We start from the raw sequence: 26,278 nt of genomic DNA, 5'->3' as shown, positions 1-26,278 counted from the left end.
CCAGCCAATATCCTGGAGCCAGGGACTGGCTCTCGGGGACGTCCCCTACCCCAGGGCTGGCTCGACCGTTTGCTTCACACTCCATCTCCTCACCAACACGGCCGCAGCTGCAGCTTGGTTCTGATGCCCAGCCTGACCAAGCCAACTGTGTGTAATATGGAATCTACAAATAAGTCCAGATATACAAAGGGATGTAGTAAAGCGCAATGAAAGGGGAGGAAATCATACTAACTTTGAAGGCTTAGGAAATCACCTGACCTCTCATTCCCATTTTTCCCCCTTATTCGTGTCTCTTTCTGTCTTAGAAAGAATGACTTTAATAAATGGGACGCTGCTCTCTCCCAGCATCCTTGTTTTCCTTATTGTGATCATAGTTTTGGGGGGTTGGTTTGAGATCAGTTACAAAATGCCTCTTATATATATGAAAAATATATATATATATATGAGTCACCTTGCTGTACAGCAGAAATTAACACATTGTAAGTCAATTATACTTCAATAAAATATATTTTTAAAAAACGCCTCTTATGGAAACATGATCCACCACCACCTGTCAACTCCCATTAACCAAAACGAGATACCATGGATTTGATGTCCAATTGATAGGAGGCCCAGCCCCACCACTCTAAAGAGTGACAAATCAAAGAACTGATTTGCCTTCTCTCCCTCCCTTGGACTAGGAACAGCAGTATTTCCTGTCAGCCAGACAGGAAAACCAAAGCTGAGCTGTATTCTGGCCATAAATCCTTTCTTTCCAGGTCAAATGAGTCCAGGCCGGTGTTGGATTGGTCCCTAGCCCAAGGAGAGTTAACTGGATGCTCTTGAAGCCTCCTTGACTTCCAGCCCGTGGCAGCACTGCTGCCTCCTGTTACCATGTCGGAACTCTCTAGAAACTGAAAAGCCCTAGAGCATACCAGTCACCCCTGGACTGGGCGTTTCGTTACCAGGAGAAACCCAAACTCACAGCTCTGGGCTACCAATTCCCCAAGGGTCATTTATTTAGCAGGAACTGGATCCAGAAATGTTGCCCTGGGTAACCCCATCCCTGTTGGAGCCTTAAAAGCTTCTATCCAATGAGCGAAGTCACCACCACCGGGTTAGCCACCCTCCCCTGCCCAGGCTGGACTGAGCCCTTAGAGCACAAAGGGAACCACTCTGGTTTATGGTCGCTCCCAGCCTGCAGGCTCCTGTCTCAGGCTCCCACACAGGCCCAGCGGCCTCCAGGGGGCGCTTCCCACTACCAAGATATCTTGGCCTCCGCCGGGGCAAGAAGACACCACCACCAAGAAGGATAAAATAAGTTTTTATTTATAGTCTTATAGTAAAGGGGAAGCCTTAACTTGCAAGACAATTCTTCAGCAGTATGTACAACATACTTTTTATCTCCATGGAATGGAATCAAACACGGACTGAGACTACAGAGTATACACTAGAAATCAGCAAATGCCAGGAACAGAGTAGGAAAAAGACAAAGAAATGAGGCCTAAACACACAAAACCCTTCACTGGGATCTGCGGACCGCAGCCAGAACCAGGGCTGGATCACATAATGGGGACAGGTTCCAGGACAGCTGGAAGGGGAGGGGGACGAGGGCGGGGAGGGGTCTGCACTGGGGTGTGGGTTTAGTATGAGGTGAACCGCTCTTGGTATTTACATAGAAAATCAGTTGGCTCTATTTCTTAGAAATACACACGGAAAGAAAGGAAGATTTGATCATTACTTTATGAATCTGTCGTTTTGCAATACTGACATCATCAGAAATAGGGACAATTCACTCAGATTCAAATTTCAGTAGCAGGAAATAAATATCAAAACATCATCACTGGCCCTCAATACAAAACCTCTACCCCACCCTGCCCTCCCTCCTTGTCCCGCCCCCTCCCACCCCCTGGCGGCTACCGCCTCACTGCTGCTGTCCCCCAACAAACCACACGAGTGTCACGAGGCCCTCCCTAAGGCTGGCTGAGAGAAGCAGGAGTGAAACAGGCCAAAGACTCTGCGCTGCAAATCTGTCCCCACTTCCTTTTATACCACAAACTTCTTCAAGGATCTGGTCTTTCAACAGGAGCGATAAATAGCCTTCCAGGGAAAAAAAAAAAATCCTTAAAAAGAAGGGGGAATAATTCTGATTACTCCAAACTGGTCATCTTCTTAAAGTAGAGCAGTCCACAGATTCACAAAGTCTATCAAACAGAGGTGAGGGTGGCCCGGGAGGAGAGGCCTGGGAGGGGCAGGAGTCCCCGGGGCACATGCGCCCGGCAGGGCTGGAGGAGCTGGTGGGTGGTCAGGACACCATGTGCTCAGAGGTCTGGCCGGCCGTCTGTCCTCCACAGAAAAAGCTGCCAAGTTGGGGTGTTTTGGTTTGAATATTCCTGGTGGGGACAGGGAATCCCTGAAGGGAAACGTTAAAAAAAAAAAAAAAATAGTGGAAATGGGGAAGGAGAACGAGAGCTGTTGTCCAAGAGCTTCTACGTAAAAATAAAATTAAAAAAAAAAAAGAGAAGGAGAAAACAAGAGTCTCTTAAATGGTTCTGAGGGTTTTAAAGATGAACTGAAAGTAAGATAAGACGATGGAGGAGACAGACAGTTTTTATTGCTGGCCTGCCCCGTGGAGCTTAGCTGGCCTCCATCCGGAGCTTCTTCCTGCTTTGGGGCTCTTCGGGCTCCGACTCCGAGCTGGAGTCTGAGCCCCCATCGAAGGCAGAGATGGTGCTGCCCTTGGCGTTGGTGTAGAGGCTGTTGTCTGAGGAGGGGTAGTTGGTCTGCAGTTGGGCACTCGACCTCGCCTTCTCCAGTGCACGGACTGAAAGGCAACCAAGCGAGCGGGTTACAGCCTTCTGGAGACTGGGGGAGTAACCGAGTCTCAGGTCAGGGTCCAGCCTGTTCTTCCGAAGGGCTTGCTGGCCCCCGAGGCTCAGGGTGGCTCATAAGTAACTCCCTTCTGGTGGCTGTTCCACCTGCACACTTCATTTCCCTCCGCCTTTCCCAGCCAGAGCTGAGCGCTCAGTGGATGTGGCCAGCCACTCTGCAATGCCACCCAACCCTAAAGAGAAGGCTTGTGATGTCACTGTCCTGCTGTGGAAGCCCAGTACAGAGACAGGAGCACGAGCTCCCTGTGGGACCCAGCGGTGCAATAACAGCGAAGCTGGCCTGGCAATGCCAGGCTCCACAAGGGTGTGAAGGCCACACATCAGCAGGAAAGGATGACAGAAGATGTATCAGCCAAAGAAAAGTTTTGGCTTAGCTCTCATGTACAAGATCCACTTGGAAAGACAAGCTGGACACTTGGAAGCAAGTCACCAATACACACAGAATACCTGGGCTTTCCGACACACGGCCCCTACATGCAGGCTGCTCGGCCCGGTGACCAACCCGCTGCCGCCTCCCGCTGCCCAGCCCTCGTTTCAGCTCATCTTGAGCCTGGAAGGTCAGCCCATTTATTTTAGTTTAGTTTATTTGAGGTGTTCTAACCCAGGTGGTTACTTGCATTTCCTTTTACTTGCATCTTCCATGAGGGAGGAAGAGAAGTGAATTCCCCAGGAACAAAGAACTTGATCAGCTCTCGCTTTCCCCTGTGGTTGTAGGAAAAGGCGGATGTGAGCATTGGAGAACAGCATGGGCCTGGCCCAGAGGCTGCCCTGATTGGACTACCGTTGACAACGGGGAGCGCTCACTGTCCCTAAACACCTGGAGTCTCTGTGGCGCTTACACAGCACACTCCAATTCAAGGACCTCACAGCTCTTTTGAGACACCTGATACCAGGTGTGACCCCTACGACAAGCGGAGCACCTGAGCCCCAAGAAGGGGAGAGAGAGCAGGTCAGAAAAAAGTCTCCAGTGTCTAACCCCTATACTCCACTGTTCCCTCACTGAGGGCTCAGGTCCTTCCTCAGGATGGCTCTACACTCGACTACTCAGGTCCAAGAAGGAGGGCCACAGCTGCTTAGGAGCACTCGCTCCGGAATTGGTTCTGGCTCAGCAGGCCTGGGTGCGAAGCCCTGACCTGGCTGGAGCACAGCAGGGCCAGATGCCCCACAAGCTCTGCCGCTCACCTTGCTGCTCCAGAAGAGCATTCTGCCGCTTGAGGTCATCAATATCTTGCTGGTGTGTGTGGTTTTTCCTTCGCATATACTGGATATACTCTGTGGCTTTGTCTAGGATTTGGGCCCGGGATGCCTGTTGCAATATGAGAAAAAGCAAAGGGGACAAAATAAAGACCTAGTCCACGCAGTGAAGAAACCATGCCTTTCAGCAAAGACGGCATGAGGGAATGGAAGCAGGAGGGGGAGGGGGCACAAGGCTGAGGAGACAGCGTAAGTGCTATCGGGAATCTTGTTTATACCAGTCAAGGCACCAGCTGCTTTACATAGCTTACCTCACTGGCTCTCTCTGAGAGAGGCAGCTCCACCAGGAACCCAAGGCTCAGAGACGTTTACTGGTTTATTCAAAATAAGAGTGTAGAGCCTGGATTCAAACGCAGGCCCAACTCACTCCTGAACTTGTACCCTGCCCACCCGCTTTGGTTCTTTAGGTTGCTTTCATGTCTTCAGCCAGGCTATTCTGAAAACATTAAAATGCTACTTAACTGAGACCTTGGGCCATTCACTCTCTGCTAGGGCCTGGCTGGCTACAGGCAGCTGGTCCAGAAAGACAAGATCAAGATCTCAGCTGGAGGTGGCTCGGGATGGGAATGGGTACAACGCTGTCAGGATGGGAATGGGTACAATGTTGTTCATCAAGGTCCTAGATTTCAGACAAGCTTTCAGACCGTTGTTAACTAGTTCCAATTGAGCCATGCTGCTTTGTCATGATTTCAGCCTAACTGGCTAAAGAGAATTTTGTGAAAGCTGTCAGAGCTTGATGTCAACACAGGAAGGGCATGAGATTGGGCCATTTCAGGAAGCAACCACACCTTTACCATGGCTGTCGGTAGCCTAGGTAGGCACTGCCCTGTCAGAGGAACAAGTTAATGAGCTAATAAAATGGATGTCAGGTTACTCGGCCCCTGGAAGTCAAAAGTACCTGGAAGATTCCCTCCAGGTTGCAAACACAGCCAGAGTTACTCATGGCCAGGCAGCCAACCAGCTGAACTGGTGGAATGGTACAAAGCCAAGAGAACTGAAGCTCAAGGCAGGGTAGTCTAGTAGCCGAAGTATGTTGGTGAGGCACCTCAGGCACCTGAACTGGAGCAAAGCTTCTTAAATGGCAAAGAAAACAGCCACACTCAGGCGAGCAAAACTAAATCCACCTGTAGTATATTCTGACAATCTCAACTCATAGACTTCAGCAGGGCTGGGTATCAGAGAGGTTTGGAAGGCCTGGGTTTATTCACCAGTTCTCACAAGTACTAGAGTTTCCAGGCTTTGTCTTATAGCATCCTTAAGGCAACTTCCTCAAAAGGAAATTGTTCATATTCAACCGTTTTTATCTGGTGCGAATTACATACAAGGCACGGAGCAGACACCGTGGGGAAACAAAATGTATTAGTCATGGCTTCTTTTGCCCAGAAGCTAACTTACTATCTAGTTGAGGAGATAAATGTATTTATATACAGACAAATCACAGGGCAGTACCAACAAGTGTAATTTGAGTAGTACAGATTAGAAAGGCCACGGGAAAGATGGCTTCTGGCTGGGGTGATCACCTTCTGAGTGCCAGGCATTAGCCTCGGCTCGGCACACACAGGCTCCTATCTGAACCAGTGAACCCTGGGTTAGACTGAGGTGGAATCTGTGGGAAAGGGTTGCTCTGGGCAGGGAGAATAGCACAAGCAAGGGCATGAGGGTGGGGACAGGACCAGGCCTATTTCTTTAGTTGAGTAAGTCAGCTTACGTAGAAAAGAATGAGAGCACCTACCAACGGGGGCTTGCAACTCTGGCTACAGGGCCGCTTCAGAAGCTGTTTCCCATTTCTGCCAAAGGGGACTTATTAGGGTTAATTACTAGGTGATAAAATGAAAAAAAAAAGGGGGGGGGCACATATTTAGAAGGGACTAATTAAAACACCCTGCCTCTCTGGCTGCTACAGATGGGATTAAAAACAAGTATTGTAGGATAGGTGGCAGGGTGGCAGAGTGGGGAGAAGAGTTTAGGAATCCAGGAGACGGGTACCTCCTAGGTCCTGTCGTTAATGGGCTCTGTGACTGCAGACACAATATTTCTCTCCGTGGCTACTCCTTATCTGATGAGAAATTCTCTCAGACCCCACCTAGCCTTCCAAATGCTATGCACTCCATCACTGATCTAATTGTTATACATATTTACATCCCAGTCTCTCTTTAAGTTTGACTATTTTTTCAACTAACTGTTGTTCCCAGAAAGCAACATTAACCCTTATTTAACTCCTCATTTGCATCTGGCACAAGGGAAAAAAGCAAAATCTCTGAACGAGAGCACTTGTGGGCTTCCCTGGTGGCGCCTGCAAACGTTCAGAGATAATTTTTAACAAATGACCACACCGAGTAGCAGCCTGAGCGCTCCCAGTTTCTTCTTCACATATTTATACATGAAACCACGAAGTGAAAAGGGAGAAGCAAGCACAGCACAACAAACCAAAGAGAAAGATGCCATGAGAGATGGAAGTTTTTCCACCTCAAGGCAGTTTTTGGATGAAGATAAAATTCATAGATGCTCAGAAAACAGTGTCTTGGGATCAAGAGGTCTCCACAGAAGGCCAGATTGGAATAAACCCAGCACGAGGCCTCCAGAATGCTAATAAGCACCGCCCTTCCTCCAAACCCCCCTTGCCTAAGGAGAAGCACCTAGGCCACTTGGGGTATCCCTGACCCCCACTTACTAAGTCCAAAAGCATGGTTCAATTAACTTTATTTTGCCCCCTCCAGGGTACTCAACAAGAAGTCCCACAAGAAAAAATTTAAAGTACGAAATACAGAATTCCCCCAAATTTACATGTGCATCTAGTCCAGCGAAGAAAAAGCCAAAGGTTGAAGGTAGAAAATGCCAGACTCAGCTAAAATCCCCTCTCTTCCAGTTTTACAAACCATGCAAGGTCATGTGACCTGCCACAGGGTTAAGGTGCAGGCAGGCCCTTGCCTTTATGAGTTTATACTGTGAACAGCAGACATGAAGCCAGGAAAAACCCTGCGCTTTATGGCCTGGACTATGGAGTGGCCCTGGGCTTTCGGTTTCTGTTTTCCAAACCGTGCCCAGTTGGCTAAGTCAGCAATCTCCGTGTGTGTGTCCCTGAGCAGATAACACTTGGTAGGTCAACACGTCCACAGATTGACTGTTGCCTTTGGGTACCCAGTAAGGACCTGAATAATTTCTTTCCTGCTAGTTTTTACAATTAGAAGGTACCAATTCTCATTCTGCCTTTCTAAGCAGAAACATATATCTCTTTAATGGTTTGGACACAGGATGGCCTATGGCCAAGGGCACTGAAAAGGCATTGGGCCTTCTGGGTAGTAGTTTAATGCACAGTGGCAGTCAGGCTTCTCTTTCCCTCTGGGAGCCACGCAAAAGGACACTGGACGCCCTTGCCCAATCACGTTCCAGAGCCACGGCTGCACACAGCGATACAAATGATGATGATAATGGCAGCAGCTGAGTACTTACTAAATGCCAGGCACCCTCATACAATACTCTGATGTGTTATTTCCCCTATTTTATAAATGAGGAAACTGAGGCACAGAGCTGTAACTTGCCTGATATTACATAACCAGTGGGTAACAGTGAGTCAAGATTTGAACCCAGGCCTCCAGGACACCCTATTTTGGGACCACGGAGGAGGCTGTGGAACTAATGAAGAAGACGATCAATGGAATTTGGAGAGTCTGAGCAGGAAGGAAAGGACTAGGAAAGAGTCACCCAATTTGTCTATAAGGACATCAATGAAGAGCCTGGTGAGGGTGATTTCCTTGAAGGAGTGATTTTAGGTAAATCATCTTCACACAAGTAATGGGTGCAGGAGTGAGTTGAAGCTGAAGCAAAGATGAAGACTGGTTTTTAGAATGAGGCTGAAAAAGTAAGAAATGGAAAAAAAGTAGCGTGTAATAACCTCAGCATTGAAGGAAGACTGTTTTTCTTTTTCTTTTAAAGGCAGGTGAAACTCAAAGTGACCCCTAGCAGAGAAGAAGCAAATACAGAGGAAAAGCCAGAAGATGCAAGTTAGCTTGAAAGAACTGACTGAACCTGGGCCTGGGCCAGGGGAAACGCTGGCCCCCCGCACTGCTCTGGCTTCATTACCTAAGAAGAGGAAACCCGAAATGGACAGCGGAGAAGACCCCAGCGTGGCAGAGGGACCCAGCGGTTCCTGTGCCACCTCTCCTGTTCGTACGCAGTTGCTGGCCTGTTTGCATCCCTGCCCAGAGCAGCAAGGAGATGGAGGAAAGGGCCACCCCAGCCTCCAGAGGCACCCACCTGAACAGAACTCTGTTTGGGAACAGAGTGTACTCACCTGGTGTGCTACAGCAAGAATCAACTACCTATTTCATGAGAGGCCCCAAACCCAAGAATTTGATTCTAATTAGTACCTTTTAAAGGTCCCAAATGATTCTTGAAGTAGTTAACACTGATGTTTAGGATGACATCCAAGGTCATTAAATCCCATTTAAGGTAGTGGTTCTCAAAATTTTTCATATAGGGCAAGAGTCCCACACATTTCTGGAGCTGTAAATCTTTGTGTTTGTTTAGACAAAAATCCAAGTTGTTTAGAAAGCAGGTGGGGAGAGGTGAGGAAGAGAAGAGTCGTACTAGCTTGTTAACATTAGGAACACCATTGCTCTTCCCTAGGGTCCTAATGCTGACCTGAGAAACAGTCATCTTCGCTGTATTTATCATTTTTTCCTCCTGTCAAAATCAGATCCTACCAGGCTGATGCTACAGCTGCCCTGTTCTGCCAAGAACCAAAACGCCACATCCTGGGGAATGAAAAAAGAACTACTGCCTGACTCACCAGTTGACATGTTTTGTTATTTTAAAGAAAATAAAACCATTATTCTCTGAAACCTGCACAAACTTCTATGCATAGTAAGGTAAAGGGAGGCCTAGGGCAAAGCTGGTGTACATTTTCAATTGAATAAGCCATGTTCTGGAAACAAATATCAAAGCACAATAAATTTGGGTCTGTATTAAACTAGTTCATTCCAAAATGGAACCACCATCAATGCCAACAAGGGAGGCTGGAAGGCTGTGGGCTCAGAGCCAGCACAGCCATGTGGCCCCTCAAAGGCTTCTTGTGCCTGGCCCTTCCAAGCCCAAAGGACCATTTTCTTGATTACTAGGGGAAGGCAAAGCTATCATGCCCCATTAAGGGCTTAAAGCTGGGAGCCAGACATTTGTTTAAGGGTCAACACAAATCATGTTTCAAACTTTGTATTCTTTTATCTTGAGCCCTTGGTGGTCTGAAATGAAGGTGTGACATTTCCCCATCAAACTCTGACCACAAGGGACAGGAGCACAGGGTTTCCTCAAAGAGGAAGTACAACTAGTAAATAAACATGGGGAAAAGGATTTAATCTCACAGGGAATAATAAACAAAATACAAAATTAATTACTACCTTTTGCCTACTAAATTAGTCACCCCCTCCAAAAAAAAAATTCCAGTGGTGGTAAAATTGCTACTCTCAAAACAATACCAAAAGACTAATCTTTAGAATTTGCTTGAAAAAGAAAGAAAAGAAAGAAGACATGAAAACAATCCTCCTGGAATGCATTTTGGCAACATACAGCAAAAAATCAGATGTTCTTACCACTAGACCCAGCAATCCAACTTCTGGGAATCTGTTTTATAGAAACAGCCACATGCATCAAGATGTTCATCACTACATTATTTATAAAGTTAAAAGACTGGAGGCAACCTGAATGGTTAAAAGAAACATGCCTAATGGCTAAATATGAATACTCTATCACTTGGGGAAAGGGCATGTTATGTGAAAGCATCAGGCTATAGCCTTTACCCATGTAAAGCAGGCATATGAAGAGACCAGAGGGGATACACAGATTGATAACACCATTATTCTCTTGTTTCTTAGACTCCATCAATAAACACATGGATTTAAGAGCGGCCTTTGCCGGGGGAGGAAAAAAAAGGGGTGAGCTTTGTTTAACATCCACTTTAAGATGGCACCCTATTTCAGTCATGTTAAAATGGGGTGTGGGATGGGAAGAGTGCATCTTTGAACCACACTGTCCAGCACAATAGCCACCAGCCACAGGTGGCTAGTAAGTACTGAAATGTGACTAGTCTGTAACGCACCGTGGTATCCTAAATGGGTGGGAAATCCAAAAGGGAGGGGATATATGTATATGTATGGCTGATTCGTTTTGCTGTGCGGTAGAAGTTAACACAACATTGTGAAGCAACTATACTCCAATAAAAATTAATTAAAAAAAAGAAAAGAAATATGACTAGTCTGAATTAAGACGTGCTGTAAGTATAAAACACACACTGGATTATCAAAACAGTGCAAGAAAATAATATAAAATATCCCACTAGTAATTTTTACTATATTGATTATATATGGAAGTCATACTTACTTTTGTATATTAGGTTAAATAAAATATATTATTAAAATTAATTTTACCTGCTATTTGTGGCTTACATTACAATTCCACTGGATAGCACCTGTCTTAGAATCTTAGAATAAAGGAAAGGTTGTAGTTGTGTTAGAGGAATGGAAGGACTGTTTTTCTTCTTCCCATTTTTCCAAAGTTTCTGCAATTTTGTTAGAGGGGAAAGAAAAGAGAAATGCTGGAGGGAAGGCCCAGTAACCAATTCCTCTTCTTTCAAATCTCCAGATGGAAAAGCGGTAAGTGAGTTTCCTGACTCTCTAGTCTTTTCTATGGGAGTGAGCCCTCCCCTACTCTGTAGTGCAGAGACTTCCAGAAGGATGGACAAAGCTTCTGTCCTCAAGGATTGCACCCTTCAGTTAGGTGATAAGAACTGTCACAGAAAAAAGGAAGACATAGGAGAGGCCCCATAAAGGGCCAGTGGGGTGTCAGGGAGAGTGATAACCCAGGGTTCTCAGGGTGCTGAGGCATTTGGTACAGCCCTTGAAAATGGGCAGGTGGAGACTGACTGGCAGGGGTGGCCTCACTGGGGAGAAACACAGGAAGGCACATGGGCAGGAAACACGGGGAGCTGGGGAGCCCTTGTAAGTGGGTCTCTTCATTGTGAAACCCCAATGTCATCTGGGTGGTGAAGCTGGAGTTGGGACCTTGGTGGAAGGAAAGAACTCAGATAAACCTGAAGATGACATTCCTGGGGAAACAGATGTCTGCTTCATAATAAGGGAAGGAGCAGAAAAAGCAGGAGGACAAGTTGGGTACCTTATTCAGAGAACATGGGATGCCAGTCCTTACCTTGATGGGCACTGAAAAGCCTTTGGAGGCTTTGGCAGTGCCAAAATACAGTTAACAAAGAATTCAATGAATCAGTACATTTACAGTTGCTGAGCCTGGAGCTTAAGGGAGACCTGGACAACTATGGACAACAACTTAAGATGTAGAAAATTTAAGAATAAAAGAACTGCCCAAGTTGGAGTCTGGCCAGGTAATAACCCTGTTGAGTAGTAAGGTGAAATGGGTAGGGCTGTAGTTTACATTTCATTTAAAAGACAACCCCTTTAGCAGCCCAGATATGATGTAGAAACACTGCTGCTGAATGAACTGCCTGCCTTAAAGGGTGTCCACTGGAGTGAGCTCCTCCCAGTGTAACAAGGCCAGGTGGAGAGAGGGCTTCCTTCCTTCAGTCCATAAACACTCACTCTGCTCCCTACTGTGTGCCAGGCACCAAGGGAAGAAATATGACCAAAGGTGTTCTCCCTGCCATCAGTACTTACTACAGTGTAGTACGGGAGACGGGTGGACAGTCATCAAGTAACCACACAAATATGTATACAGTTACACCTGGGATAAGCCCGGGTCTCAGTGCTGAGTGAGTTTAACAGGGAGACTGACCTTCAGCAGTAAGAACTACTATGTTCCCTGGTATAAGGGGCTATTTGGTTTCAACATCTACCTGTTAAGGACACTGGGCTTTAATGAAGATGAAACAAATTAGCTCCGTGTTTTAACCTCTTACTTGATGCTCAGCATGTTATATTATTGTTAGTTGTTAGGTATAATCCTCTCCCCCAACAAGAGAGCAAGATTCTCAAGAGGAGACACCATGCATTAAACCTCTTAAATCTCTGCGGCGCTCACATATAAAAACGTGAGCACAACCATGTGGGCTGTGGTGGTTTTTGTCAAAGAGCTGAGCAAGCCCACCGTTTCCTCTGGCGCTCTCACTCCTCAGCTCCTTTCTGGGAACCTACAACGAGCCGGAGTCTGTGACAGCAGCCGGCAGAGGCAGTGCCTTCACAGTCTCACCTAAAACAAAGGGACTCTGACTCACTGACTATAAGAACTCTTACTTGCTGACTAGAAGAAACACTTTTCTTCTTTATTTTCATCTTAGGTTATAATCTCTTTTTAACAGAGCATAGCTCTATCCAGAAAGGAGAAATCCAGAGCACAACTGCCTGAGACAGCAATTAAGTATGATAAATAGGCATTTAGGAAGAGACTTAGAAGATGAAAAATTACTATACACCACTATTCAGCTACATATGGCACTACTGAAACAGAACCTTCTTTCACTAAAGTCAGCCAGGCTAAGGAGACACTGTGATTGGATACAGTCACTCTGGTGCAGGTGCTGGGGCTAAGTCACCGGGGGTGGGCACAGAATTACAGCCCCACGCAAAGGCAGACTGATGGGCTCGCCACCACGTTTGCCCCCCACATAACAGCGTGAGCTCAGTGCCAGCAAGCCACTGGGCAACACTCCCTAGCACCCAACCAAGGACCCTCAAAATAAGGAATAGTTCTGTTCAAGAACAGTAATATCTTCCTTTGAAAAGTGGGACCACAGTCGTTCTTGCCCTTGCTCCCTTACTCTGGTTGACTGGCTGATGGTTCTAATGCCATTCCATCTTTCCTGTGGGCTCCATGTCCAGCTGAAAAACTATGGGAAACAAAAGGCTCAGGCAACAAGAGTTCAGGAGTCTACTTGTGAACAATGTGACCTATGGCAAAACCCAGCTGGACTGCCAACTATAATGATCTATTTCTCAGAACAGCTACGTGGACTCAGACAAATTTATAAACTTTCAGTGACCCTTAACTCTGCACTTTGGTGTTGTCTACATATGCTACTTCAGGGGATAATATTTTAGTAGCAACCCTAGTATGACATACTGCCAAGATTACTGACCCTATCCAGGGGAATCTCCCAATATAAAGACAAGATATAAGAATTTAGGCAAGATTTCTTTAAAATATCCTTAAATTGTTTACCCCTATGGTGTGGTAGAAAGATTGAACTTGGCAACCAGCAGTCCTGAGTTCTAGTCCCTGTCCAGCTATAGACTGATCTGGAGCTTGTTTCCTCATCTCTGATACATTAAGGATGGCAGGAGCCCTAGCAGTAGTAATTGTCCAATTATAATAGTGTAGTACTCACCTCAGAGAACTGCTGTGCAGATTTCATTTTACATTGCAATACAGATATTAGTTAATACTGAATTTTTTACTTAAGCAAAAGGTGACCATTTTATAGTAGAAATATAGGAAACAAAGGATAAATAGAGTTTGGGTCTCATGTTTAAAGGGGTTTTTTTTTGTTGTTTTTTTTTAGTACAAGTATCCCCATTCTTGGTTAGGATCCAATTCAATCAGTATTAGTTTCTCTTTAAAAAACAAAAGGCTTATTAGAACACATAGGACAGATAATCCAAATACTAAGTGAGAAGTCACTTGGAACATAAAGGTGAACAAGTCAAAGGAGACTGGCGGCCTTTGCTTCAAGAAACTGATCTAAGCACCCCCAAAACTCACAGGGCAAAATGATCATTTCATGATTATTTACATAATGTCAGAACCTTAATTACTGCAATCCAATTCAAGAATTACCCAATTCCCTTTGGTTCAAATACCACTTTTTAAAAAAGTGCAACATTTAGGGAGAACTAGGAAGTCTGAGAGACCAAAGTATTCTGTTAGACTCACTGCAGCACCTGTGAAACAGTGTTGGCAGGGAAGGAAAATAATGAAGATTGTGGAACTTAGTGGGAAGGGGCTGGGGTCCAACCAAAGCTAATAGCCATTTACTTCCTTTATTCATGCTCAACATGAACATTTGGACTGGAACACACAAAAGCATTCTGAAATCAGAAAGGCACCTGGTTAACTTCCACTGGGGCTTTGATCAGCTAGAAGAAACCTGGCCCCTCGACCACTCCCTTCCCCTAGTCGTGCTACTTCTCTGACCTCATCTCCTGCTATGGTCCCTTCACTCACTCTACTCCAGCCGCTCTGGCCTCTGTCTCCTTGACAGGCCCAGGAATGCTCCCAGGTTCCTGCCCCTGGACTATTCCACTTGCCCTCCCTGGCCTGGAATGCTAATCACCAGATAGATGCATGGTTCTTTCCTTCACTTCCTTCAAGTCTTTGCTCAGATGTTGCCTTGCCAGCGTGTTTTTTCGTCTGCCCTAATGAAAACTGCAACCCTTCCTTCCTTGTTTTTCTCCATAGCACTTATCTGACATACTATACATATATTTAATTATTAGTTCATTTTCTATCTTTTCCTCACCACACTAAGAGCTTCTGCTTTTGTCTACTTTGTTCACTGCCGTATTCCTAATATCTAGGACAATGACTGGTATGTAGCAGACCCCCAGTAAGTATCTGCTGAATGGAGTAAGTGAATAAATGAATAGGCCACAAAGAATGACAACTGTTTGGTTTGTAAGGTTACCAAATTCAAACTGTCATCTTCCTTGAAGAAAGGAGACAACAGGATTTAGGGTAATGTGATTTTAAGGATTTAAGGAAGAATGTTATAACGATGTAAAATAGACTGGATAAAGAAAAAGGTATAGTTGAGCTCTTAAGACTGACCTCTCACAAAGTGTTCTTGAACTTAAGAAAGCCTAAGAATCACCTGACTGCTGGTTATAAATACAGATCTCTAGGCCTGCCTCCAGAAAGACAGATTCAGTAGTGATTCTGATGGGGGTGATCCACAGGCCATTTCTTGGGATATGCTGCCCCGGCGCCACTCCTGATTAGATGTGAGACTTAGAAAAAGGTAGCTCTTGTCCATTTACTTCACTAAAGCCATTTTAATTGATACCATGGCTTATGAATAAGCACCTACTGTCAACAGTTCAGACAAACACAAGAGATAATCCTTTGTACATGTGTACTCTGACTAAAAGGGTGAGCCTCTCCCCCCATCATAAAGATTTCCTGTGGTGCTTAACAGTGTTGTATTCAGGAATGTTGTTATTCCAGGTAAGCACCTTGGTCCAAGGCCATTAAGCCAAGTGCACACTAAGTAGGCCTAACCCAGGGCAAATTCTGGTTTTGCAATGCTAGGTATTTACATGGCCTGTTTTATGTTTTTCATAAAGGTCAGACCTACCTCATCCTTTATAGCCACACAGCCACACCTTAAATAACGTATAAAGCAAGTGGCTTACCAGACTGGCAGTATAAATAAAATGAAACCATAATGGTCCCAAGTTTAATTCTGGATAACCAAACAAAACCAGGACTCCTACCACAGACCTAAATCTGGAAAGCCATTCAAAGCCCACCTGAAAGCAACAATTTTTCTTAAAACGGTTGCTTTTTTTTTCGGTTGCTTCTTTAACACTGCATTATTGAACCAAAAACCAAAAACACACAGGTCTTCTTCCAAGTTTGCCACTTATACACTGAATAGCTGCAGAGAGCAGCCAGTTATATTGTGTGAAAAGGATGGAACTAACTGTGCAAACACATATTTTCTCCAAATTCCAAGGAGTGACCCTAACCCACAGACTTTTTACTCAAAGCTTCGGACTTTGTTTTTCAAATGTAGAAACAGCTGGTGCCTACCTCTCCAGGGAAAACAGTTTCTGGAAGGCCACCAGTGGGGTAGAGGGATGGTGGAAGAAGAGTAGTTATTTTTTTCTTCCATTTCGTATGAACACATCTCTTTACTCAAGTCCCACATTTAAAATGCTCTTTACATGCCTTTGAAATAATAACTGTTGGACTGGGAGATCACTGGTGTCCAGATTGGTTCTAATACATTCCTGGGAAGTTTCATTTAAAATAAGTACTCACTTCGAACCATATAAAAGGAATTCTCATGGAGGTCCAGAGAATCACTGACCTCAGGAATCCTTAGCATTATTCCAAACTACTATATGCTACTCTCTATATTACACTGTATAGTTATAATAATTTCTTGAATGAGTAATTTATTATACATAATACTAATTTTAAAAGAGAGTCCTACTGATGTCTTAACATCAGATGCTCCACTACATCTGACATCGTTTGCTAAGGATGAACTACAGTAGGTAAGGTGTGTGATGACTCCCCGAAGAATCAAAGATTAAGGAAACCATGTCACCCAAATATCCCTGACTCCATTTCTTTCCAGAAAGGTGAATGCCCTGCTAAGCCCCACAGTGAGTTCCAAGTTAGTGGTGGTTAAGCTAATCAGCTTTCTCAATAAACTCACCTTCTCTCCTTGGAGTGATGGGACCGAGTCCCGCAAACTGTGAAAGCTGTCTTTGATGTGGTCCCTACGTTTTCGTTCCAGTGCATTATGATGAGCCCGTTTGTCAGCCTGGAAGAATGGGAGAAAGAGCACATTAGTGATGTCAGTCCTTATGCTTGGTACAGGTGAGTGGGTACAGCCTGGAAGTATATGCTGTCAGCGCTGTCCCAGGTGACTGGACTGGGAAGGATTTGTCCAGGTGGGCAGTTAGGAGTCTCCAGAATTAGGCTCTGTTAAAGGGGGAGAAAGGGGTGAGCAAGGCTTTCGACAGGAACATCCAAAGTAGCTCGATGCATCCAGTTCATGCATAGGTAAAATAAAAGTTATTCATGGGGACAAAGTGTGACTCTCCTGTAGCATCAGTTTTCTCCCACAACTTACTTATGTGACACAACAGCCGCCAGTCCATGGCTGGGAGGTGACCAGGGAAAAGCTGCAGTGGGCCCCTTCATAAGATGTGATCACCCCCACTGTAAGAGATCCCCCATGGTGGGTACCCAGGAAAGGAGTTAGGTCACTGGTGCACTGTTTCTTTCCATGTGAAACCATCACCATGAGTCTGCTCTGGTCTCCAGCTCACTAAGAGGTACTAGTTTTAACATCTTCTTGCCAAATCATACAATAGAAACTAAAACCTCTAGAAAACCCAGATGCATGAATCTGCGATCATTACGACAGAGCTGATCTAGACGCCAACTGCATTCCGAGCTCCTACTTTTTAAAGTGCATCTAAGGTGCTATTCAGCCAAGGGCTTCCCTCACACAGGCTGCCAGAAAGGCGGTTCTCAGACAGTAAACCTCTGACACTCACATATTCTCAATACATCTCATCAGGCACGTCATGCTTATTTGGTGGTATCTAAATACCCACAGGCCAAACTCCTTATCCTGTCCTGCTTAGAATCACAAAGAACAATCAGCTGGAGAGGGACAGAGACGGCCAAGTAATCAGTGGCAAAATACACTGGCTTCAGGTGGAAGAGACAATGCTGGAGAACACTGCAAGAGAGCTTTGGCAGGTCCCCATTAAAGGGGCGGTCCCTCCAATGAAGCACAAACGCTCACTTAACCTAAAGCAAGAACTTCACATCTGCACTCTGGGAATTATGGGAAATACTATACTCTAAGAATTTACCCCCAATACACAAGGTTGCACTGGGCTAACCTAAAGAGGAAGTCTGTACAGAGGAAGTTCAGGTAGTTTTAATCTACCCAGACACAGCACCAGGAATTTAAAAAATGAAGCAACAGGAGTAAATAACTTGGCTTAGCACAAGAATGCCTCAAATGAATCTTTATACTAGACAAGATGTTCGGACAAAAGTCTATAGAGACAAGAGTTATAGGAATGAAAGAACTTGAAATTCTAGTATCTAATCCTAAAAGTCTGAGTCATTACAGAGGAAGAGGCTGAGAGCAGCTGTGGTAATTTTAGTCACTTCCTGGTCTCTCGAGCACAACACCTCACCTATAGCTCTGTTGAACTGGACACATGGTTCCCATCACAGCCATGGTTCTCCATGGCATAGCACTCATTTTCAGGGCAGATGCCTGGAACACTTCTAAAGCTCTGCTAATCTTACGCCTGGAATCTCTGTAAAAATGAGTGTCTGCTGAGCTCCAGGGATATGTGGAATTTACAGGGAAACTGAGGGAATGATCAGATAACCTGAGGCTAGAGGAAGGTATCATACAGCATTAGAGCAAGAAAAGTGCAGGTGCATTCTATCAGCAGTATGAATAGCCTGAAAGAATTAAACATATTTAAGTACCTAGTCCTTTTCTAACTGACCATTCCCTCTAGTCATCTGTTGATACATAGGTAAGTTGGCTGGGTCTTAGACTAAAGACTTAGAGGGCTGAGAGATGGCATTTGGCTTCTATCTGTCTCTCCTGTGTTTGCTACACACTCCCTAGGATGGTTTATTTACATGCAAAATAATCGCCCAGCTTTGGTATCCAGCAGCAGCCCAAGATACTCCTGTCTACTAAATCACCCTGATTCCTGGCCCTCGTCCCAGCTTAAGAGCTATGCACAGAAGCAGTGACACCAGTTACCCACAATCCCTCTTGTTGATACAAATAAAATTCTAATTGTCTGTTTTCTTTCTGGGAGAGCCCTGCAAATCTCAAATGGCTAGAATCAAGTTGGACTTGGTTTCACTCAGGCCTGCAGTAGAAGGGTGGAGCTAAGTATAATCTAACACCAAAATCATCCCCACAATGCACTACCCCCTTCCCATTCACTGAGCCCTGAAAGGACTCAAATGGACAAGTCTTTCGGTTAGAGGATTGTAAGTGAACTTGGCTGTGGACCATCAGCAGAAATCTTGGCTTCTCATCTGGGAAGCCAGCCAAGTTTGAGAAGTTGGCTCAACAAGGAAAGGCAACAGTCCACTGCCTGGTAGAAAGCCTGGGCTGGGGACTGTTGTTCTCAAAGTAGTGGATGGAATTTCTGTGGTGGTTCCAGGCCCAATTTAACCAGCAGAAGAGTGGAATCTTAGACCATTCCCTGCTGCCATGTCCATCCCCAAGCTGCTACACTTAACCAGAGTCCATTTTAAAGCTCTCAGAGACAATGGCAATGATGTATTTTTCTTCTTCTCCAGCCTCATTTGAAAGAGCAAGTTAAAAACATGCAGAACTAACATGTCTAATTCCAGGCAACTCTGAACTAAATAATACCTCTAGTGGCTTGAAAGACCTTTAAACGTATGAAAAACCTTTACACAAGACTGAGAATTCTGTTTGGGAAACATTTCCAAATGTCCAGCCGGATGAATTCCCTTCCCCCGCGACTCATCCAAATGGAGGGCCAGTTGCCAGGCTTATCACTGCTTTGTTAACTATCTTTGCTTGCTGGCAACCCTTTTTGAAAGGGACAAGATTTGAAGACTCCCAGTGTAAGGCACCTGAGATCCTCCCACAAACTCAAAACTAGTTTAAAAAAACAACAGGTGGGGAAGGGTCAAACAATTGTGTGTCTTGAACAAATAAAGCTCAACTCAGATGAGTCAGCTTTCTCTCAGCTATACTGAGAAAGATGTTTGATAATGAAAACGGGTGATACCAAACAAATTCTAGGAGACAACAGAAACATTCTTGGGCTGTACAGCAGGCCCACAAAAACCTCCCCTATACATCCTACAGGAGCAGTGGCTGGATGCTGTCATTCTTTAAGTACGCTGGATTTGCAGTTTCCAGCAGACAACCCTGCCTTCAGGGCATCCTAGGCTAACAGAAATACTAAAGAGCCGTGTGATCTTAAGAGTGGCCCACAGATGCTCAACAGGAACTCCGACACCAAATCGATTCCAGCTTTGACATCTCTGCCAAGGTTTTTATTCAGCCTCTCAGTATTATTTCCACCAAACTTTCCATACTGGCAGCCAGAATAAAAATCTTCACCTACAATTTGTCCATCTCTGACACTAACAAGCACATGTTATCTTAAGTGTCGTTAAATGTTGAAGGCAAACGTTATTTTGTTAGCCAAGAAGTTGCTAAACTGGCAGTAGGTCATTCAAGCTAAGGAGGGCTGCTCAAAACTGAAGAAATCTCTTTAAATTATTTCCTTCCAACTTACTGCATAGAGAATACATCTTCCTTCAAGGCATTACATCAGTCAGCAGCATTATTTCCTGCAAGTTCTAGGTAGGCAAATCACAAGGGGAAATGAATGATCCATTATTCAAGTATGACCAAGGTTCTCCAGAGCAATGTCCTCTCTTGCAGGTCACGTGACACCTAACCCCATCTATAAGGGGAATCTTCTCAATTCCAATATAGAAAATTCCCACCATATATGGAATTAGAGTTGCCCAGTAAACATTTACTGCCTTTAAGAAATTTCAAGGCTAGATTTTAGAAAGAAATAGTGTTGCTTATGATTACTTAATAAGCTACTCTTATTAAACACTAACACTGGAAATACACAGGCTCAAAATTCTCATCAGAAAAGATCTATTTACTACTTCTGATGGGAAGCAAATGGATAAATAAAACTGAAATTCTAAGCAACTTAATTCACTTTAATCAACATGAAAATTGCAACATGAAATTATGGGCAGCTAGGATGAGAAATTCACAAAAGTCCTTAATAGGAGATATAAATTGCAACTTCCCAACACCTCTCCTGTTTGAAGCCGACTGCCTGGTATACATTTTTAATATCCAATACATACATGTGTTTTCCAGGCTATTCAAAAAAATCACTTGGTGCCTAAAAAAACTTGGGAACGCTATCATCCAAATATGCCATCATACTATACCCATTTTCCTTGATCAACTATTTTACCATTACTGGAATCTTGAAAAAAGACTTTTAAATATAAGAACGCCCTTCAACAGGTATTTTTAGGAACCAAACCTGGCATCCACATCACTGTCAACACTCTAAGCAGACACAAAGTACATGTATCATGTAGCACTTCTGCCATGCAACTAATTCCGGGTAAAAGACAGTAGTTTCCTGAGTAAATTCCGATCTCAAAGGTGACCAAGCTCATTCCCTTCTGAATACATTGCAATTTCTAAAGAAACAAAGAGCTCTGAGAAGTTAGAAGTATTTCATACCAGAAAGGTCCAGAAACAGAATTGTACAAATCTGTTTCTAATCCCCCCCCGCCCAAAGATATACTGTAACTGAAACACGTGCAGCTGTCATGAAGGATAAGTTGAAAAAGGTCTTAGGCTTCCAACTAACACACTAACCCTACATTTCTTGTATATGTTCATTCTTTAAAACAAAAAAAAAAAAATCCCAAGCAGAAATAAAACAAAGATCACCTTGTATGAAATATACCTGCCCCAGAAAACTGTCTTTGAAATGCAACTTTTTCCCTCCAAAAAAATAATAAAAATAAGATAATATCAGTGGGATTCTGAGACATATTGAATTTAATAATAAAAATTATTGTTTGGGATTACTTCCTTTAACAAAGCTTACTGGTCACCAGAGAAGTTGTTTTCTGTTCGCACTGAGGCAACAGAAAAAAATACTCGTCAAATCAGTTTCACTTTCTGTTACTGTTAGCCTCACTTCCTAACTCTGTTATTGCTGAGTATCCTACATTTCTTATGTAGTAAGGCTGTAGCTATTGTAGTGACATTATAAAACATGAATGAATACCTCTTTTTATATTAGGACCCACAGGACCGTTTCAAAATAACTTTTTTTAAAAGTTCTTCTGCAGTTCTAAATATTTGGTTGTTCACAGTCCACACCCTTTTCTGAACTAAGGCAAAGCTTAAGAACAGTTTCCCCCAAATTAAAAAAATATATATTTATCTATACTAAATGTCAGGAAATAAACATAGTCACACAGAAAAAAAAATCCTTTTTACCCTACGTGTTCACAATAATTGCTTGATATGCTATGAAATTTGTCTATTGCTTCTTCTCTCTATGCCATTGTTATTATCTTGTAACAGATAATATTTAAATGTCTCAGCAAGTAGATGTGTCAAATTAAAAACAAAGGGTCAGAACCGCTCCCTGTGCCCACCTTCCAAAATCAAAGGGAAAAATCCTAAGTGCCTTAACAGCGAACTGAAAACCTCCAGACCAGACAATGAGATGAGCACTCTAGGAGAGTGGGGACATTTTCATAATTTAATAAAACGATTTACATCAATAGCCATGTGGACGGGCATTCTGAAAAGCAGAAAGCGCTCAAGAACTGGAAGCCAAAATTTCACAAAGAAAATCCTTATCTCACTGCAAAGCCAATATAATTCCAATTTAAATAATGATTCTTCAAAGGAAGCCTAAACAATCCCTACCCTCCAATCCTGATCAAGCCCTAGGGCAGATTTTACAACCGGAGATTTGGAGGAAAAAAATGTTTTAAATAGACTGTGTTCCAAACATGAAATTCCATGTTTACATTATTAAGGATAATAGTAACCGACAAAAAGGAATTTAATTTTCAAACGTATGTATAAATATTAAGTATCTGACAATACTTCAAATATTCAAAGTACTGTCTTCAAATACTTCAAGGAAAAATAAAACAAATTCTTTTTTAGTGACTAGTACCCAGGGATAATTTTAAAACCCCTGGAACAACTGCATTCTTGGATTTTATGGAAATATCAGCTTTCCATAAGTAAAGTTTTTCTAAATGCCTAACTCCTTCGACAACCTTAGAATCTGTGCTCTAATGAAAAGCAGGTACAATTAAGAGGGCTTGCTTTTATCCTGTGATAATGAAATTATTAGACCAGAGGTCTCAAAGTGGCATCTTGCAAATTCTAACAAGCCCCTAAACAACTTGGTTGCCTCATACATTATTTTAAAAATCAGAAAAATAACATCAAAGTCTGGATTTGTAATCTTTCTTTTAAAATAGGAAGATAAGACAACACTAAGCCCTCATTCCCACATAACAGCAACCCACTGGACTTTAGTGACTGCCTTTTCAGAAGAGGCGTGTGCTCTCTAGTACCCCAGTCCTCACCTCTGCTCTCTACTTTATTCCTGACTATCTCACTGCCTGGGCCACCTAGAGACATCTAAATTTTGGACCCTCATTCTCTACACTTCTTACTGCTCCCATCTGTCAAATGTTAGATGCTATGGTTTACTCATTTCTCTTCTCCTCTGATTCTGATTTATTTTGTCTCTATTCTTTTTTCTCCCTCTAATCTATTCATGGAACACCCATAGTACTATCTCAGACTCCAAGGACATGAGATTTGTGTCTATCTTAATCCACAGAACCATCCACTGAGAACACTAATATCCAAACTCTGAGAAATTATTGACAACACGGTATGGTCTCAACCATCACCTCTTAGCAAACCTCTCTCTACAGTGCCACTTTTCTTCAACAGTTCTTTTATTGTCTTTATACTGCTCCTTCAACTCAAATATAGTCAGACCACAATAAGCGGCTGAATATGACACGTTCACATTCAACCTTTGGCCCCTCTACATTTCCAATTTCTGCATTAGCATAATACCAGGTTGTGCTAGATTCCATAGGTCTACAGCAGTCACGTGACTTTTGGTTAAAGGTGATTACTGCATGTGGCTTCAACTTCACACAACTATGCAGATATGGTTTAGAACCTACTTGTTCCTAAGTAAATCTGGCCACTTTTCCCTGAAATAATACTACAATTTACTTCAGCATGATGTGTTTCTCATTTCCCACTTCTATAGTGACAGCTAGAGCCCCCAGCGGAAACCTACAGAAGGATTCATTTCCTTGCATACAAATTCTCACTCACCTACAGTCACTGAACCTCACCACCTGAGAACCTAGAATTATGAGGTTCGCAAACCCGCCCCCCCACCTAGAACCCCAGAACAAGGCCCCACCTCACCTTAGCGGTTAACAGGAGGGTTTACTACAATATTAAAAGTAATAGAACGATCTCTTTTTCTCTCTGACCCCAAAAAGGACTAGAATTGAACGGAAATGAAAATGAAACGGAGAGTAGGAGACGTACCGCAGATTGAAACCTCGGTTGCTCTTCCTGGAATAAGAGAGAAAAAAAAAATAGAAAATATAGAAGTTATTTTTACACTTCATATTCAATAATAAGAAAGAAAATGCCGGCGGCAGAGGAAGCGGCGGGGGGGGGGAGTCAGCCCTACCCCCCTCATCCCACGCCCCCATCCCCCCTAGCGGGATCCGGTAGCGGGGCAGGGGGGTCCCGAGCGCCGCCCCTCCTTCCGGGAACCGACCCGGGACAGAGCGGGTCCAGAGCACTGTCTCCTCTCCTCGCACCCAGCTCAGGGCGTCTGGGCACTCCCAAGCCCTCTCCGCCCTCCTTCACCCGCCAGGATCCGCCGCGGGTCACGGGAGGAGGGGGTCGCGGGCCGAGGGAGCAGGTCCTAAGCGCGATGCCCTTCCCCAGGATCCGGACAATGGGATCCCAGACGCACCCCGTCCCTGTCCCCCGGATCCTGAACTGGATAGGGTGGGAACGGGAGGCCGCAGCACCTTCCTCCACCGGGGGAGGTGGGGGTCCCAGAGGCCGCGTGTCTCCTCCCCACCTCCAGTCCCAGAAGGCCGCTCCGGCCAAGAGCCCGGAGGAGAGCGAGCCGGGAGCGCGACGGAGGCGGTCCCGGCCCAGGGTGAGGAAGGGGAAGGAGGCGGCGGCTGCCCGGCCCCCTACCGCCGTCGCCCTGCTGAGAACCCCGGCCGCTGTCCCCGCCTGACAACCCGCAAGGGAAGGAAGAAGCCCCAGGACTCACGTCGCTCTCCACCTCGATGTCATCGTTATCGCTCATTTCCTACGGCCCAGGGAGCGGCCACTGCAGCGGCGGCGGGGAAGGGGGAGGGGTGGAGGGGAGGGGGAAGTCACCGACAACAACAAGCCGAGTCCCCCCACACACACACTCACTCACTCACTCACTCGCTCTCTCACTCACACACACACACACACACGCACACACACAACACGGGCGAGAACCACCTCCTCACTGCAGCACCGGATCAACGGCGGCACGCACGCCCGGTCGGCCCCCTCCCACGTGACCAGGCTCGTCACGCTGGGGCCGCCGAGACTTGTAGTTCTTGTCCGTTTGACTGACGGCCCAGCTAGCTCCAGAGAAACTACAAATCCCATAAGGCACTGTAAACAGTCGTCGCCAGCCCGGCTTGTTGACGGAGCCCAGAGCGCCTGCGTGCCCCGTGGAGGGGGGCGGAGAGAGAGGCGGCGCGGTGCCTGCTGGGAGTCGTAGTCCGCAGACCGCGAGTTGTCAGGAGATTTTCCTCCCGAGGCAGCAGAGGTGGCTGCTGGGAAGACAGGACACGTGGAGGGAGCTGGGGCTCCTGGAGCCGGGCACAGGCTGAGCGCCGGGCGCCGGGCCCAGGGGACAGGGTGGAAGCTCTGGATGAGTAGCCGCCTGCCTAAATAACGCTGCCTCTCCTTGGTGCGACTGGTTTTACTCTGTGTTCTAGATGTGTGAGTCGCTCTGCGTTGCGCCCTGGGGCGTAACGCCCCTGCTGCGGGGATGCTGCTGCGGCGAACTTGGGGGCGCGGCTCCGGATGCCCACGCGGACCTCTGGGATCTGGCTATGGCGAGGTGTCAATAGTAGGTGTTAAATGGTATTACAGGATAGGCAAGATGACCGGCCTCGCTGAGGGATCACTCCCAGCCACGAGAATCGTGTCTTCATTCATCCGGGAGTGACCATCTTGTTACTCACGTGAGGGTCGTCCATTCACAGATACCCGCCCCTCAACAATCGTTTACGTGGAAATAAAAGCTCCTTCTGAATTTGTTGTAGCCTAAGCAGTTTGAGGAGTGCCCCAGTTCAGAGTACCATAATTAAGAATTGTGAAAAGTATCAAAATGGAAAACCGGTGCAGCTCCCTATCCAGTTAAAATCTTATTTAAGTACTGTGGCATGAGGTGTGATCGTATCCATTTCACTAATATATACTGAACGTCCAACATGTGCCAGCACGGGAATGCCATAATATCTAAGACTGGAACGGACCCTGTCTTCATGAAGCTCACGGTTGTGGAAACAAAAGTGAGACTGCCCTGCTGCCATTTTAAGAGTGTACATCAAGTCCCACGGGAGGAAGAATACTACTGATAATAAGACACTTTCAACCCTAAGACAAAGTATCCGAACTACTTTTTTAAGTCTGCTGTCTAGAATGAATGAAATCTTGAGCTTTTCCCATCAGTTACTGATTCCCTAATGAAAACCATTTTATCCCTGACTTTTGAATACAGAAATTTGGG

General features: G+C 45.0%; 1 protein-coding gene across 3 annotated transcripts; it reads right to left on the bottom strand.

Annotated features, from left to right (window-relative positions):
* Nucleotides 1-1,704: 1,704 nt before the first annotated feature.
* MAX (MYC associated factor X) lies at nt 1,705-25,039 on the bottom strand. Of its 3 annotated transcripts, XM_060095990.1 has the most exons (5): nt 24,773-25,039; nt 24,022-24,048; nt 16,525-16,632; nt 4,053-4,176; nt 1,705-2,803 (listed from the first exon to the last, which is right to left on the bottom strand). In XM_060095990.1, exons 1-5 carry the CDS (start codon nt 24,806-24,808, stop codon nt 2,616-2,618), a joined length of 483 nt encoding a protein of 160 aa, XP_059951973.1. In that variant the 5' UTR covers nt 24,809-25,039; the 3' UTR covers nt 1,705-2,615. The 3 variants fall into 3 exon arrangements, with proteins under 3 accessions (XP_059951973.1, XP_059951974.1, XP_059951975.1); XM_060095991.1 differs by lacking the exon at nt 24,022-24,048 and having other exon boundaries at nt 24,773-25,038; XM_060095992.1 differs by lacking the exons at nt 4,053-4,176; nt 16,525-16,632; nt 24,022-24,048; nt 24,773-25,039 and adding an exon at nt 3,488-3,754.
* Nucleotides 25,040-26,278: the final 1,239 nt, after the last annotated feature.

This window comes from Mesoplodon densirostris, chromosome 4 (assembly GCF_025265405.1).
Source record: "Mesoplodon densirostris isolate mMesDen1 chromosome 4, mMesDen1 primary haplotype, whole genome shotgun sequence".
NCBI classification, from domain to species: Eukaryota; Metazoa; Chordata; class Mammalia; order Artiodactyla; family Ziphiidae; genus Mesoplodon; species Mesoplodon densirostris.
This window is presented reverse-complemented; position numbering and strand designations above follow the sequence as displayed.